General features: G+C 56.7%; 1 protein-coding gene across 2 annotated transcripts in view; it reads right to left on the reverse strand.

Moving 5' to 3' along the window:
- Positions 1–970: 970 nt before the first annotated feature.
- Positions 971–16,281, reverse strand: part of H6PD (hexose-6-phosphate dehydrogenase/glucose 1-dehydrogenase) — a 40,684-nt gene continuing 25,373 nt past the window's right edge. For both annotated transcript variants that reach the window (XM_027975665.3, XM_027975664.2), the window contains exons 4-5: positions 9,684–9,953; positions 971–8,444 (exon numbers count right to left, since the gene is read on the reverse strand). In XM_027975665.3, coding sequence (XP_027831466.2) covers positions 7,081–8,444; positions 9,684–9,953 — 1,634 coding nt within the window. In that variant the 3' untranslated portion in view covers positions 971–7,080. The remainder of the gene's footprint in view (positions 8,445–9,683; positions 9,954–16,281) is intronic.

The following is a 16,281-nucleotide window of genomic DNA, read 5'->3' on the forward strand; positions in this document are numbered from 1 at the left end:
GTGAGAATGGGGACAGACCTCAGCTTTGGGGGCCCCCCGGTACTGACAATCACAAAGAGAATCAAGGAAGACAAGGAGTCAGTAGTGAAGGCCAGGTGCCCCGACCCCGGCCAGCGCTTTGCTCTCAGGACCGGCAGACTCTGTCCTGGGCCCCAGATTTGGTGGTAGCCGACAGGTCTTGACGACAGTTACCTCTTGACCGTCAGTGAAATGAGGTCTCCTGTCTGGGCTGTGTTGGACCCTGCTGTGGAAGTGTGGACTCTTAGCGGTGCGTGGCGGCCACCTTGAGGTATGGCTGTGTCCAGTGGATCAGAGATGACCTCGGAGACCACTTCTAACAGAATGTGGGGCTAGAAGTGACTGGAAGGCCAGAGTAACCTGCTAGTGAAGAGGACGTGGAGGAGAAAGAGGAATTTGAAGAGGGGTGGACAGTGGACCTCCCAAATAAAGGGCAGATGGAAGGATCAAGAACATGAGCAGAGGCTCAGTGAGGACATGAGTTTTGGTCACCTCTGCTAATATTGCTCTGCTAATATTTCTGCAGTGGCGGGGACTGGACTGCAGTGATTTAACATTTATTTGTGTGCCTTTTGGCGATGTATGAATTCACTTATGAGTATGCGTTATTTTACCAAAATACTGATGCTTCCAAAGGCGCCCCAACTGACACCCACCTCAGACATCACAGTGAGTGCCCTCCAGGCGAGGCCTGCTGCATGAGTGATCCGCCAGGTAGACTGACGGGGAGACGACATCCCTCAGGCTGCTTGTGAACTTACGAAACCCAGTCGTCTTGCCCCTCACTGTCTCTCCCAGGAGCCCAAGGGACCCTCAAGCAAGTCGGGACCGGCTGGTTGCTCAGATCCACCTGTGATAGGTGCGGGGTAACTGGGTCTGCCTCGCCACAACCTCTCAGAGCACACACACAGCCCATCACACTCGGTCTCCCAGGAAAAATAACGAGCAGGGATTTTGGGGAAACAATTTTATTGTTTAAAAAATAGATGGTACATTTGACATACAAAAAAGGCATTTTAAAAACTCTGATCTGAATATGTCTCACTGTCAGAGGCATCATTAAAAGTGTCCAGTGTTTCGTACAAGCCAGGAGCAGTTGCTCTTTCTGCAGAAATGTGTGGCATGTTCACGCCATTGGCCGGGTCATCGGTCTTCCACCACCCGGGGGAACAGACAGTCTCTCCGAGGTAACAGCTTGCCTGTCTCTCTTCCCTCCCAACAGAAATCCTGTTTGGATTTCTGTTTCCCCGCACGGGACAGAATGCATGGACACAACCCAGATTGCAACAGACCATGATTTCAGAGCCCACACCCCCCATCCAGGGCTCTTTCTGGCAATAGCTGCTAAGCACAGCACCAAGAAGGCTGGAAACCTTCACTCTGGCTCGGGAAGCGGTGGCTCTCAGAGCCGGCAGAGGCCCCTTGATGTCTGCTCTTACCCTGTCCTTCCAAACCAAGGAGGGGTGGGGCAGACTGTACAGGTCATGCCTCAGAGATGCGCATTCAGCCTTGATTACCAGCTTCTCCAGGGTCCTTTCCTTATACTCGAGTACCCCATACCATTTATAACCAACCTGTCTAGACGACTGTGGGGTACAGCCAAGGACCCAAACTGATGAATATATGTAATTCTGTTTGCACTTCTGTTTCTAAAGCTGCCAGTCGCTCAACCATATTCCATGCGACTTTTAGTGAATGGAAATGTATCTATCCCTTCCCATGCCAGAGGGACAGAAAAGATGCCGAGATTTACTTTAGAACACCTGACAGCAAGGGAAAGACCATCAAGGATAAAGAACCACCACGAACAAAAGCAGCATACTTAATTGAGATCTCCGCCCCTCCCCATCTACGCGTCCCATGCAGATACAGCACTGGTGTCTGCTTTACAAGAGATGGGCTTCTGAAAGTTGGCTGGAAAGGACAGTTCATCAAAGGGCTCATTCCCCCCAACTCCCCCAGCTTGCTGTGAGACCAGAAGCGCCTCCTCTAGTCTCAGGCTACTTTTCTCCTGTGCTGACAGTGTTCGTGAGTGTGCACCTTGCTTTGCAATGAGCTGAGGAATCCTTAAGAGTTCCTCACTCCGGCCCCACCTGGAGTGCTTAGAGCCGGAGGCCAGAAGCCTGAACCTCTGGAGAGGGGTCACGGGATGCTCTGGAAGACGCACATCTTCCAAGAACACAGGCTGGTGTGGTCCCCACTGGCTTCCTCTGGTGAAGATGCCTGGCACTGGGAAGGCCTCTAGAGCAGGAAGAGCGTGAAGCGGGATTTTCATCTCACGTGGAGGCAACAGTGTGCAGCAAAGGACCACAGAGGACATGCTGGTGCCCAGCTCCAACCTCCAAGTGAGCAATGGAAGATGGACCCTGGACTGGTAGGCTGACGCCCGCCCCAATGTTGGCCCGTCAGTGGGGTGCAGTGGGGGGGGCAGGCGGGGTTCTTGGAAGAACAAATCCATGACCTCAGTCAAAACACTCAGGGCCTCCTTGAGAGCTGACCTCACTGCGGATCCCTCCCGATGCTGTCCCTGGGCACAGACCAGCTGCCAAACAGGGATGAGGTTGGAGGACCCACCCTATTCCTCGTGGGAATCTCAACTGCCACCTGCACAGCTGCAGCCTCCAGGGGAAGTGGGAGGTTCCCAGAGGGGAGGTGGAGGGCTGGGAAAGGGATGCTCTTCAGTTCAGCGAATCGATAAGGGGGGAGCGGATGGCCCCTTCTGGGCCATGCAGGCAGCCACCGCGAGACACAGCCGCCTCTCCAGGCCTCGGCCCCACTGGAGTTTGCCTTTGTGGGGCGGGCAGGCACCAAGCTTGGGGACCTGCCACCACGGCTCCCTCACCCTTCTGTCACCACTGGCCTTTCCTGTGACCTGTTCATTCTCGGACACAGACACACTGCCCGGCGTGGACTGAGGTCCATGGGTCCCTGTCTGCTTAAGATAAAAATAGAGCTGGTAAAGCTGATGCAGAGGTTGCTTCTGTAAGACTGTGCGTATTTTTGTCAAGAAAAAAAAAAGTCTGTTTCTGAAAACTAACTTGTAGGAAACCGCCCCTTAAGTTTCTGCGGAAGCGTCTCCCTCCCTTTCTCAGCCACACTGTCTGGTTCTCTACGCAAACGGGGAAGAGGAAGGTCCCAGACCGGGGAGACTGGACCCGTGAGCTCTGGAACAAGAGTCCCCAAGGGAGTGTTCTGAAATACCGCCTGCTGGCAGAGCTCGGGTTGTGCTGGTCCCTGGGAGGCCCGGGACTGGGAAGAAAGCACTGTCGGCAGAAGAACAAGAAGTGGGGCAGGAGGACAGGACTGTCCTAACTTGCAGTTGGCAGGAAACTTTGCTCCCGGAGCAACATCAGAATCTAGCTTCTAGCAGCTGGGAAAGTCCCTAAATCTCTCCCTGCAGCAACTGGTAATAAACCTGCTTCAGAGAAGAGGATGTGAGCCGGCCTCCAAGAGGAGGGGCCGGTCTCCTTTCACAGGCCTGCAGAGCCGCTCCAGCTGCCTGGGCTCTGTCTGGGAAACGCTGGGAGCTGCACTGGGCTCCCTGGGAAGGAGGTGGTACCGCAGGATGGCTGGGAGCACATGTCTACAACCCTGCGGTCCACGTCCGGTTTAGAACTGGCCTGCTGTCGTCAGACAACTCCAGTTTCAACTTCAAAATCATCGGTCAATTAGGATCCCTCCACCTTCTCACGGGGTTGTTGTAAAGACGAAACAAGACCATACAGCAGAAAACATTTAGTACTCAGCCTGCCACCCTCTGTATAGGACACATCATCACCGCTTCCAGAAGCCCTGGGGCTCCGACTGATGTGTCTTCCATCACCCACCCCTCCCCTCCCTTGTGATGGGAGCGGTGAGCATCCCACCACGGAGGCTGTAGCAGCATCAGTGGAGACCAGCCTGATGCATGAAGCTGCAGGAACAGGAAGCCTGGGTACCAGTTCCAGAGTGCTCATGAGCATCCCTGTGTAAGCTGGGTGCCCGTGCTCCTTTCCAACCCTTGGGACCTCGGTTTACCCAACAGTGTAAAAGTCAGATTAGAGCAACACGTTTCAAACTATGGATCAGCTTGATTTAGTGAATTATAAGCAGCATTTTTTTTTTTTTTTTAAAAAGAAGGTATCCAGAATTCTCAGGATGAGAATTCATTTATGGAACTTTGGCTTGAGATGCAGATTCATACATGAGTGCAAGCGCTGACTCATGATGTAAAGTGTGTTTCTTGCTGTGGATCATGACCCAGAAAGTCTGAAAACCACCAGCACAGGATAGGAGAGAGAAAAGGGGAAGGGGAGCGGGAGGAAGCGGGACTGTGACAAGGGCTCCCAGTGGACTACGCTGGTGTGAGTTTAAGACAGTGCTTCCTAGAGGGGTGGGATTGGGGGTGGGGAGCTTCGAGGGAGGTTTAAGAGGGAGGTGCACATGTGCATGCTCTCTGCAACCCCTTGGGCCGTAGCCTGCCAGGCTCCCTGTCCATGGGATTCTCCAGGCAAGAATACTGCAGTGGGCTGCCATTTCCTTCTCCAGATCTTCCCGACCCAGGGACTGAACCCACATCTCCCATACTGGCAGGTGGACTCTTCACCAGCGAGCCACCAGGGAAGCAGCGCAGGAGGCAGGGGATGTGTGTACAAAGAGCTGACTCACTCTGTTGTACGGCAGAAACTAACACCATAAAGCAACTGCACCCCAATTAAAAAACAACAAAAACCCCAGAGCACTTGATTCTGGGAAGGAAACCCTGGCACTTCCTGCCCCGCCTGGCCCCTACACACGCTCTCCAAAGATGAAGGTGCATTTTGAGGCAAGGTGCTCCTCTCAGAACAGGACATGCCCGGCTCAGGCCTGTGGTAACTTGCTGTTACTCAGAAATGGTGACATCAGAAGTTTGCTGGCCCCTTATCCTGCAGCGACACTTGGGCACATGCAAGTCCCTCTCTTTCTCACAGAAGTTCCTAAGGAACAGATTGGGGAGGGGGAGGTCCTCAGTGCTAGGGATCCGGGGAGGCTCAGGAGCCTGGGGGCGGGGAGAGATGAGCGGCTCTGTGGTCCAGACAGCAGGGATGGTCTGAGGGCGCCCCCATGTGGCCACACGTGACACCTGCAGTCACGTGTCCATTCCCGCAGTCCACTCCCATCAGCAGCCTCAAAGCTAAAAACGCTGATTTTCAGAAAGGGAGGAAACTTTCCCACCTGGGCACTGTGCTCTGATCGGCCAAGGTGAGTCTTCTGGGCATTAATATTGATGTCCTGTCTGGATGGGGTCTCTGGAGGCTGGGGGAAGCCAAATGTTATTGGGAGCCTTTATGTGCAGAGCCCCCTGCCAGCACCCACCTCACAGGCACACATCTCCAAAGCAAGAATTCTTGTAAATTCTTGAAGAAGTGTAAACAGCCTTGAAGAAAGTGCAAACAATCAAAAGTTGAAAGACACATTTCATGATGCTCCTTCTTGCCCAGGAAAGCCCTTGGTGTGACCTTGACACTTTGTATCTGCCTGATCTGATACAAACTGTGCCTATCAGATGGGGAAGCTGTTCCACAGAAAACCCTGCTTTACCCTTCACTCATGTAACTTGGGCTGTGTGGAAAGCTGAAATCAAGCGTTTTGAGAATTTTCACTTTTTTATAAAAGAATCTTGTAGATGCCTCCCACCGCTTGGGGGTTTCAGAGAAACAGCTGTTATTGGCCCAGGACTTCTTGGGAGCACCTGTTTACTCTAAATGAGAAGCTCGACCGGGACTGCCTCCCCCAAGTCTTCAGCGTTGTGTTAGTGGTGAAGTGAGCGGTGGCAGAAGGGGCTGGCACATAAGAGGCCACTGCCTCCATGAGGTAGTGTGAAAGGGTGGGCAGCAGTCGCCCTTTCTCGGCACTGACAACCAGCGAAGGCCCTGGGACAGCGGTGGACTGCCACTGCTGACGTGGGCTGCAGCCGCTCCGCCAGGGAGGCCTGGCTCCAGCTGGGTGAGGGTCGGAGCGCCTGGATGGTCTGGGTGCCCTGATGTCACATCTCACTCCCCCTAGATGTTACCATAGGAGAAAGATTTAACTGGATTTTTTCAGGAAAAACGAGGAGACGCTGAGAGCGGAAACACTCACTGGAAGTCCCTTGAGACAAAAGGATCCTCTTCAGTGTGGATCCCAGGAATGGTCTGACCAACTCTGTCCAGTGTGTTTCAGTGCCTCACGCAGAGCTGTCTGGCTGTGGTGGCAGGTTCACGCTATCGGCACCCGCCCCCCACAAAAGACAGGCTCCAGCAGGGCCGAGGCGGGAGACAGCGGCACGTGCCTGGGGCAGGGGTCCTCCCTGATGGAGCTGGGGAACCGGCGCCTCCTGCCATTGGTAAAGTCCACCTACTGAGAAAAGGAGCTCCACAGCACAGCCACAAGATTCTTGGACCCATTTCCACATCCTAGCGTTTGTTGCTAGGGAGTCTGAGGGACAGCAAAGCAGAGGGGGTGGGAAGACCTCCCTGGTGGAGGTCCAGGAAGGCGGGACCTGAGACGCAGAGCAAGCGGAGGTGGCCCTGGAGGGGACAGGACAGCAGGCTGAGCTGGAGGCTGGAGAAAAAAAGGACGGAGGAGGAGGCGGCAGGTCCTAGCAGGCGCTCGTGGCTCCAGGTGGGCACCTGGGCTCCAGCATCCACACTCTGCTTTTCTGCTGGAGGCAGTCCAAGGCTCCTGGCCCACAGGTACCTTCTGGTTAACCACCCCCCGACTGCACTCCTGCTCTGGCTTTCAGACTCTCCTGTTTGCGCTGGTGGATGCCCACATGTAACTGCTGCAGGTCTTTTCTTAAAGTGGACGTTTCTCCTGACTTGGATCTGTAGATTTTTGAGAGCAGAGCTGCCATCTCTTCCTTGTTCCATGGGGGACCTGCCATCGCTAGACAGGGACTGCTGCAGTGTTGGGACCGGGTCTTATCCTTCCCTGCTGGGGGCCTGACCCTGAGATGTCAGATTCCAGAGAGGAGGGCACGCATGGGCAGGGGGCAGGACTGAGAGGGTAATGAAGAGGGTGAATGAAGGAAAGCACGGGGGTGAGCAAAGGGCCAAGATTCCATCACCCCAGAAATGCATCGTAGTCCATGTACCACACCAGCTGGCCAGAGTCTGGCAGGACGCCCGAGATGGGCCACTTCTTGGGCTCGTGGCCCACGCGGCTGACCAGCATGGCGATCTCACGCTTCATCCTGCCCATGACCAGGACGGCCACCTTCCGGGCACGGTTGATGAGGGGCAGGCTGAGGCTCATGCGCTGGTGCGGGCTGGAGGGGCTCGTGGTCAGCACCACCAGCTGCTCGCCATCCAGGCCAGCAGGCGACTGCGGGAAGAGGGAGGCCGTGTGCCCGTCAGTGCCCATGCCCAGCAGCACCAGGTCGAAGCTGCCGTTGGTCACGAGGGCAGAGATCTCCTCGGCGTAGGCCTGGGCGCCCTGGTCCTCCTCGGCGCAGAGCCGCTGGCGCCGGTGCACGGGCATGGGGTGGACGTTGTAGTGGGGGACCCGCACGTGCTGCAGCAGGTGCGTCTGCAGGCCCTGGAAGTTGGACTCGGGGTCCCAGAGCGGCACGCAGCGCTCGTCCACCAGCCACAGGTGCGTGTGGGCCCAGGGGAAGCTGTAGTGCCCTGCGGCCAGCTGCTGGAACAGGGCCACTGGGCTCGAGCCACCCGAGAGAGCCAGGTGGAACTCGCCAAAGCGCCGCACGGCCCGCACAGCGGCGGCCTCGATGTCACCCGCCAGCCTGGCAATCAGCTCCTCAGGCCAGGCCGAGATCAGCGGGCTATCTCGGTACTTGGCCGTGAGGACCTGGAAGTCACTGGGCAGCGGAGCAGAGTCTGGCCCCGGCACTAGCTGCTCCGGCAGCAGCTGGGAGAAGGACAGGTGGCTGCCGCTGAACTCAAAGTCCAACAGCTGTCCATTCTCTGCTCCTCCTGGGTAGAAGCGTGGGACCTCGTGGGCCAGGCTGTCCAGCAAGGGTGTCCAGAAGACCCAGGAGGCCAGAAGGTTCTCCGTGGTGACAAAGGAGTCCTTCCGGCAGTGGAAGATGTGAGAGATGAGCAAGGAGTAGGCATCCTGCTCCCGCACGGGGCTGTAGGCATAGTAATCGGAGAGCGGGAGACCGAAGAGGCGCAGGCCGGGCTGGCCCTCCACTTCCTTCCAGCTGGCGGAGGGCAGGGTCGGCCGGAAGAGGTTCCTGCTGACCAGCACGGCAGGGCTGTCCAGCTCGCCATGGCCGATGTAGAAGATGATCTGCCGGGGCAGGCAGCGGCTCTGGGCAGCGACCCAGTGCTTCTCACTCTGGACGCAGAACGCCTGGTTCTTAAACAAGATCCGCACGTAGCTCACTCTCTCGTCCAGGGCTTTGCCCGACATCAGGATGAACGGGACACCCTCCCAGCGGAGGTTGTCTATGTGAACGAGGATGCCTGGAGTAGGTGACAGGGGGACAGCAGGAGTGATGCTCCAGCACAGGACCCAGACCTCCCGGCTGGCTCACCTTCCCCTCTTTCCTTCCTGCTGGCCAGCCTCCTTTTCTGATTCCTCCTCTGGGAATCTCTGGCCTTGCTATGCTAGCCTCACCCCCACCTCACCTCTTCTATTATCTTCTCTTCCCAGTCAGTGCTCAGAAAGCAGCCTCATGGGCCACCTCGGACACCCACTGCCCTTGAGGGGCCTCTCAGTGCCATTGTCCCCAAAGGAGAGCTGGGCTGAGGGGCTCCAATTGGGAGATTCTGCGAGAAGTCTCATGGGGCAGGGGTGGGGGTGCAAGGTGGCACTGATGCTGAATGGGGGTGGGGAGAGGTGTTCCTAGGGAAATGTGCTTCCTTCCTGTCTGTAGAGCACTGAGGATGCGCTGAGGCCATCAGATATGGGGGTAGGGGGGAAGGAGAGGGGGAGCCAGGCGTCTCAGCCACAGGCCTGCAGGGAACCACTGTGCAGCTGAGGAGGCCTGCAGGGGGCCATGGCGGTGAGAGTCAGACGCAGAGCGCCCTTCAGACTGAGCTGCAAACCTGGTTTTCCCATGGCCTATCTCTGTGTGACCTTGGGCAAGTTTCTAGGAACTTCACCGAGCCTCACAGCCCCTCACCTCTAAGTGAGGATGACGACACCTTCCTGATGTGTTTGCACGGGAGGGTTAAATGAGATGATGTGCACACAGTGCTGGGCACGCGGTCAGCGCCCAACCAGCAGCTGCTGCTCTGGTGCTGGGGGTTGGGACGTCAGTGTTAGGGAGCCGGCCACCCCCAGAAAGCTCTGAGCCTGTGCAAGTGCCCCAGTGGGCACCTGCCTGCCTGGCGTGCTGCGTGGCAGCCAGGTGTGCCCCCGGCCTGCAGCCTCTCTGGGGGCTGGATAAGCTCCTTAAGGGCAGAGCCAGGTCTGAGCCCAGCTGGGCAAGCCCTGGAAACATCCATGGACTAAACAGAGATCACCACTGAGGTGTCTACCCCTCTGTCCAGAGGGAGCCAGCAGGTGACCCATTGCTTTATGCTGGCAGAAGGCCAGGGAGGCAGGGACATCTCTCACTCGCCTCTAAGCACCTTGACAAAATCCCACTTCCAGCCCCTCCTGACCCACCCTGAAGGGGTCTGTGTTGGGAGGACTGCCTCCACCTGGGGGCGGGCAGGGGGCGGCCCAGCAGCCCGTGCCCGGCCCTGGGGGCCCACCTGCGAAGGTCGGCGTCAGGCTGTGGAAGTTGTCTGGCTTCTGCAGCTCCCTGCGCACCTGCCCGCTGTAGGCCTGGTACTGGCCCAGCACGGCGCTGTGCCTCTGCAGGCCCCGCAGCGCCTGGAAGGCCTGGAGCTTGTGCTGCAGCACGGCCTCTGGGCTGCTGGTGTTGACAGGCAGCTCCATGGCCACCAGTGTGAGGACCTCCGTTAGGTGATTCTGCAGGACGTCGCGGATGACGCCATACTCCTCGTAGAAGCTGGTGCGGCCTGCCGGGGGGGGGGGGGGGGGGGGGGGGGGGAAGGAGTCATAAGGACTGGGCACGTGGCTGACCTCTGCCTGTGCTTCCTGTGCCCACAGCCACACTCCCTAGTCTGGAGTGCCAGAGCAGAACTGGGCAGGAAGGGGGCGGGCGGCCCTGAGCCAACGAGACCCACCCCACCAGGTGTCAGACCCCGTGGGCCTCAAAGTTCTGGTCCCAGGAAGCTAGGCATCGTGGTGAGGGCCTGGGCAGCTTGCTGGTGCGTGACCCTGGGTGAGTCACCTGACTTCCAAGTCTCTGCCCCACATCCTGCCATCAAAGGGGGCTCACTGTCACCCCCTACCAAGCCCACACAGGTGCTGGGTCCTTGCCCTCGGCTTATAGTCGGGGAGAGCGGGGGAAGATGGGAGGGAGGAAATGCCAATGAAGACATTATAGACAGAGTTCATGGCAGAGGGTAATAAGGAGTCCGCTCTGAGACGTGCAGGGGCAGCCCTGCAAGAAGCCAGGCGGAGACAAAGGGAGCTAAGAGAGGAAAAGCCTGAGGCTGGACGAGCTTGGCTGCCAGGCGCCAGAAGAAGGGGAGCAGGAGGGCGAGGCTGGGAGGGCGGGGCTTGTAGGATGAGGGGCAGAGGCTGCCTTGTCTCCAGGTTCAGGGGAAGCAGTGCAGGGGCTGAAGCAGGAGATGGCAAGACCTCCACACAGTCACGCCCCGGCCTGCTGTGGGGGTCGACCGCAGGAGACCAGGTGGCGGCCCAGAGGTGGCGGGGGGTGGGGGGAGTGGAGGGAAGTGATGCTGGGACCTGGGGGTGGTGATGCTGGGACCTGGGTTGGGGGTGATCCTGGGATGTGGTGGGGGGGTGATACTGGGACCTGGGGGGGGTGATGCTGGGACCTCAGGGGGGTGATGCTGGGACCTCAGGGGGGTGATGCTGGGATCTGGGTGGGTGGTGATGCTGGGACATGGGCGGGGGGGTGATATTGGGACCTGGGGGGGTGATATTGGGACCTGGGGGGGTGATACTGGGACCTGGGGGGGTGATACTGGGACCTGGAGGGGGGTGATGCTGGGACCTCTGGGGGGTGATGCTGGGACCTGGGTGGGTGGTGATGCTGAGATGTGGTGGGAGTGATGCTGGGACATGGGGTGGGGGTGATACTGGGACCTGGGGGGGTGATGCTGGGACCTGGGAGGGTGGTGATGCTGGGATGTGGGGGGCAGTGATACTGGGACATGGGGTGGGGGATGATACTGGGACCTGGAGAGGGGTGATGCTGGGACCTCGGGGGGGGGTGATGCTGGGACCTGGGTGGGTGGTGATGCTGGGGTGTGGGGGGGCAGTGATACTGGGACCTGGGGGGGTGATGCTGGGACCTCAGGGGGGTGATGCTGGGACCTGGGTGGGTGGTGATGCTGGGGTGTGGGGGGCAATGATACTGGGACATGGGGCAGGGGATGATACTGGGACCTGGAGGGGGGTGATGCTGGGACCTCAGGGGGGTGATGCTGGGAACTGGGTGGGTGGTGATGCTGGGATGTGGGGGGCAGTGATACTGGGACATGGGGTGGGGGATGATACTGGGACCTGGAGAGGAGTGATGCTGGGACCTCGGGGGGGTGATGCTGGGACCTGGGTGGGTGGTGATGCTGGGATGTGGTGGGGGTGATGCTGGGACATGGGGGGGTGATACTGGGACCTGGGGGGGTGATGCTGGGACCTGGGTGGGTGGTGATGCTGGGACATGGGCGGGGGGGGTGATATTGGGACCTGGGGGGGTGATACTGGGACCTTGGGGGTGATACTGGGACCTGGGAGGGGGTGATGCTGGGACCTGGGTGGGTGGTGATGCTGGGACATGGTGGGGCATGATACTGGGACCTAGGGGGGGTGATGCTGGGACCTGGGTGAGTAGGGATGCTGGGATGTGGGGGGGGCAGTGATACTGGGACCTGGAGGGAGGTGATGCTGGGACCTCGGGGGGGTGATGCTGGGACCTGGGTGGGTGGTGATGCTGGGATGTGGTGGGGGTGATGCTGGGACATGGGGGGGGTGATACTGGGACCTGGGGGGGGGTGATGCTGAGACCTGGGTGGGTGGTGATGCTGGGACCTGGGTGGGTGGTGATACTTGGGCCTGCGGGAGGCGGGGGGTGATGCTGGGACCTCGACGAAAGTGATGGAGTGCAGCAGCTGGAGAGGGCGGATGGCACTTCTGGAGTCAGAACTGACTGGACCTGCTGACCCAGGTATCACTAGAGGTAAACAACATGCCTGCCAATGCAGGAGATGTAGAGACGCGGGTTCCATCCCTGGGTTGGGAAGATCCCCCAGAGAAGGAAATGGCTACCCACTCCAGTATTCTTGCCTGGAGAATCCCATGGACAGAGGAGCCTAGTGGGCCATGACCCATGGGGTCACAAAGAGCTGGACATGACTGAAGCAACTTAGCATGCAAGCTGACCCATGCGGGCGAGCACCAGTGAAAAAGTGAAGCCAAAGCCAGCTTCAAGGACCCGGGGTGGTGGAGGGGGAGTTGGCTCCTGGGAAGGTGTCTGCTCAGGCCTGAGCAGAAAACGGGCATGGTGACATTATCTGAGATGAGGGGACCGGGTAGAGGAAGGGGTTGATGGAGGGGAAACCAGGTGTATTTAAGCCTAAAACATACAGGTGGAAATGGCAGGTGGCCAGTGGATGGGGTTACCGAGAAGGTAAAAGAAGGTGACACATAGGAAGAACAGCAACCACAGAGCTTGGCACTGACATCAATGCTCACGGCGCCTGGCACAGCGTGGAGACGCCAGGCACCCCTCCTGTTACACCCACAGGGTCTGGCACGGTGGATCCACCACCATCCCTGTCTACATGAGAGGAAGAAGTCAGAGGCCCGGGGCTGGGGTGAGCAGTCAGGAGCTGGTCAACCACACACATCACACTTCCTCCTCCAGGGCTCAGAACCACCTGACTATCAGTGACTCAAATACATACAAGCCAGTGGTCAAATGCCACAACCCCTCACATGGCACGGCTCACATTCTGCTGACTTGCCGAGACTCGGACCAATCCACAGCCTTACGTACAGAAAAAGGTGACATCACCACCAGAAGAGCAGCTGCTTATCGGAGGTTTGCGTGCGTCGCCTGTAACCTGGGATCAGCTCTGTCGCCCAGCAGCTTCTGCTCGTCTTTCAGGTCTCGGCTTCCGGAAGGTTCTACCAAGCTCTCAGCCTGCCCTCCTGGAGGGCCCTGTCTTTGGCTGCTTCCCCTGACTAACTTGGTGCTGCCTGTTCTTCGCTCTTCCTGCCACCCTGATGCTCCATCAGGCTAGGACTGCATCTGCCTGCTCCCTGCAGCATCTCAAGCATCAGATATGGCGCAGCAGTCACTCCGCAGAACACTGTGCAGCTGGGAAGTTGAACACACACGCCACCAGGGACCCACCTCGGAGGTTCCATGTTCAGAGAAATAAAGCTGACGATGTGATGTAAATATGTAAACTGCTTTGAAAATATAATATGACCAGGATAAACAGAATGTCAAATCAATGAAAAATACAGGAGGAAATAAGAAATTCCATAAACAGGTTTTATGGATTACGAAAGGTCGGCGGTAAAAAAGAGTCAGTTATTAGAAGACAGATCCATGCAGATTATCCTGCATGCAGGTTCAAGAGACAGAAAAGACTCAACACACACACACACACACACACACACACACATAGCATGATGACTCTTCCAAATTAGACAGCATGTTTTCAGCAACTGGATCCACACAGAAACGATAAAGAAGCAAGGGGAAAGTCCACCTAAAACCTGGAATGTAGAGAAGAGGAACTGGGATAGGACTAGCGGAGGGACCCAAGGTTGGCAAGTTCACTGGTATCTGTTATATCAGTTCTGCATGTTACCTAGATTGTGTGTGTGTGTCCGTGTGCCTGCTCAGTCATGTCTGACTCTGTGATTCCATGGACTGTAGCCCGCCAGGCTCCTCTGTCCATGGGAATCTCAAGGCAAGAATACTGGAGTGGGTTGCCATGCCCTCCTCCAGGGGATCTTCCCGACCCAGGGATCAAACCCAGGTCTCTTGCATCTCCTGTGTTGGCAAGTGGGTTCTTCACCACTAGCGCCACCTGGGATTGTGTAATCATTCTTTTTTTTATCTGATCAATACTTAATTCAAACCAACACAAAGAAATGGCCCCTGGTTCAGACCTGCCTGGCCCACCTGCCCTGGCCAGGCTCGGGCCAGCTGGATGGTGAGCAGGGACCACCTGGCCCCAGTTCAGCCCTACAGGCCAGGCGTGGCAATGGGGCCAGTGTCACAGGGCAGGAAGTGGGGCCCACAGTCGGCTCCTGGGAAGGTGTCTGGTCCTCGGGAGTGGAGCGTGAGTTTGCAGCTCTGGTCAAGGACGCAGAACCTGGGACACACAGGACAACCAGCCCGGCTGTTGCAGCCAAACTACCCCAGGTACCCACAGCTGGGAAACCAAGGCTCAGCTCCCAGCCCCATGGGGGTCTGGTCTCCAAAGTCCTCACAATATCACTGAGAAGACATCAAGAAAAAGATAACAGGATAGCAATAATGGCGGATGTGTATCAGTCCATTTACCCCTCACAGTAACAACATGTACAGAGGTCCTGTTACTACCCTCATTTTAAAATGTAAAAAGGAACTTCCCTGGTGGTCCAGTGGCTAAGACTCTACACTCCAATGCATGGGGCAGGGGTTTGATCCCTGGTTGGGGAACTAGATCCACACCTAAGAGTTCACATGCCGCAACTAAAGATCCTGCCACAATGAAGACCTGGCACAGCCTAATAAACAAATACATATTTCAACATATAAAAATAAATACAATGTAAGGAAATTGAGGTTCAGAGAAGTCAAGCAACTTGCCCAAGGTCGCACAGCTGAAATTTGAACCTAGGCAGCTGGCCCCAGGGGCTTCCCTGGTGGCTCAGCGATGAAGAATCCATCTGCAATGCAGGAGATGCAGGAGACACAGGTTGGATCCCTGGATCAGGAAGAGCCCCTGTAGAAGGAAATGGCAACCCACTCCAATATTCTTGCCTGGGAAATCCCATGGACAGAGGAGCCTGGTGGGCTACGTCAATGGAGTTGCAAAGAGTCGGAAACAACTTAGCAACTAAACAGCAACAAAGCAGGTCCCAGAGCTTGCCATTCTCACCACCTCCCTGGCTCCCTGTAACTTCCCACCCAAACAGCCGCACGGCAGAACAGGCCGCCTGGCATGGGGCTGAGCAGCACGGGCTCTTGGTGGCTTTCAGAAGTGGAGGCTGGTGGCTGAAGCAGGAAACCAAGCTGGGCTTTTTGGTTGGGTGCGGGGGGTTGACGCAAGGGGTTAGGGGCTCAGCACCTCATAGGCCAGGAAAGGTGTGAGGAGGACAAGGAGGGCCGTGTCCCTTGGCTGCAGTCAGGCCGGGAGTGCCTCACAGGTATGTGGGCCCACAGTGACCGAACCTTGTCATTTATACAGAGGACATGAAAAACTGGATCATTAAGTACAATCTCAAGTGTACAAATATTTCAGATTTTTTAAATTGCTGTGTGTCTCAAAGAACTGTATGTGGGGGGCCGACTCTGCCCCTGAGCCACATCCTGGTTGGAGTGAGAAGCGTAAGCCAGAGGGCAGAGGCCCCGACACACAGGTCAGATGATGGATGGGGGTGAGCCTGGCTAGTCTGGCAGAAGCAGCCAGTCTGTGATTCGGAAGAGCAGAGATCGAGAACAGATGGAAAGGGCTTTGGAAAGGAGATTGAGGGGCTTGAGGAGCTATTAAACGTCCTCGACCTCACCAGTTAAGCAGAGTTGCTACACGATCCAGCAGCTCCAATCCTAGGTGGACACCCGAGAGAAAAGAAAACGTATGTCCACACAAAAACTTGTACACGAATGTTCACAGCGGCCTTATTCATGACAGCCAAAAAGGAGAAAGAGCTCAAATGTCCACTAACTGATAAGTGGATAAATAAAATGTGGTGAATCCATCCACACAGCAGAATGTTATCTGGCGATAAAAAGAAATGAAGCGGGTAGCACTGAAACATAGACATCACCCTGTGTAAAAAAGACAGCCAGTGGGAATTTGCTGTATAACAGAAGGAGTTCAACCTGGTGCTCTGTGATGACCTAGAGGGGTGGCATGGGGTGGCAGGGGGAGGGGACATATGTATACTTGTGACTGATTCATGTTGATCTGTGGCAGAAATGAACACAATATTGTAAAGCAATTATCCTCCCATTAAAAATAATTAATAAAAAAAAGAAATGAAGCACTGACACAGGCTATACAGTGTGGATGAACCTTGAGAACATTC

The sequence above is a fragment of the Ovis aries genome, chromosome 12, assembly GCF_016772045.2.
Source record: "Ovis aries strain OAR_USU_Benz2616 breed Rambouillet chromosome 12, ARS-UI_Ramb_v3.0, whole genome shotgun sequence".
In the NCBI taxonomy this organism is placed as follows: Eukaryota; Metazoa; Chordata; class Mammalia; order Artiodactyla; family Bovidae; genus Ovis; species Ovis aries.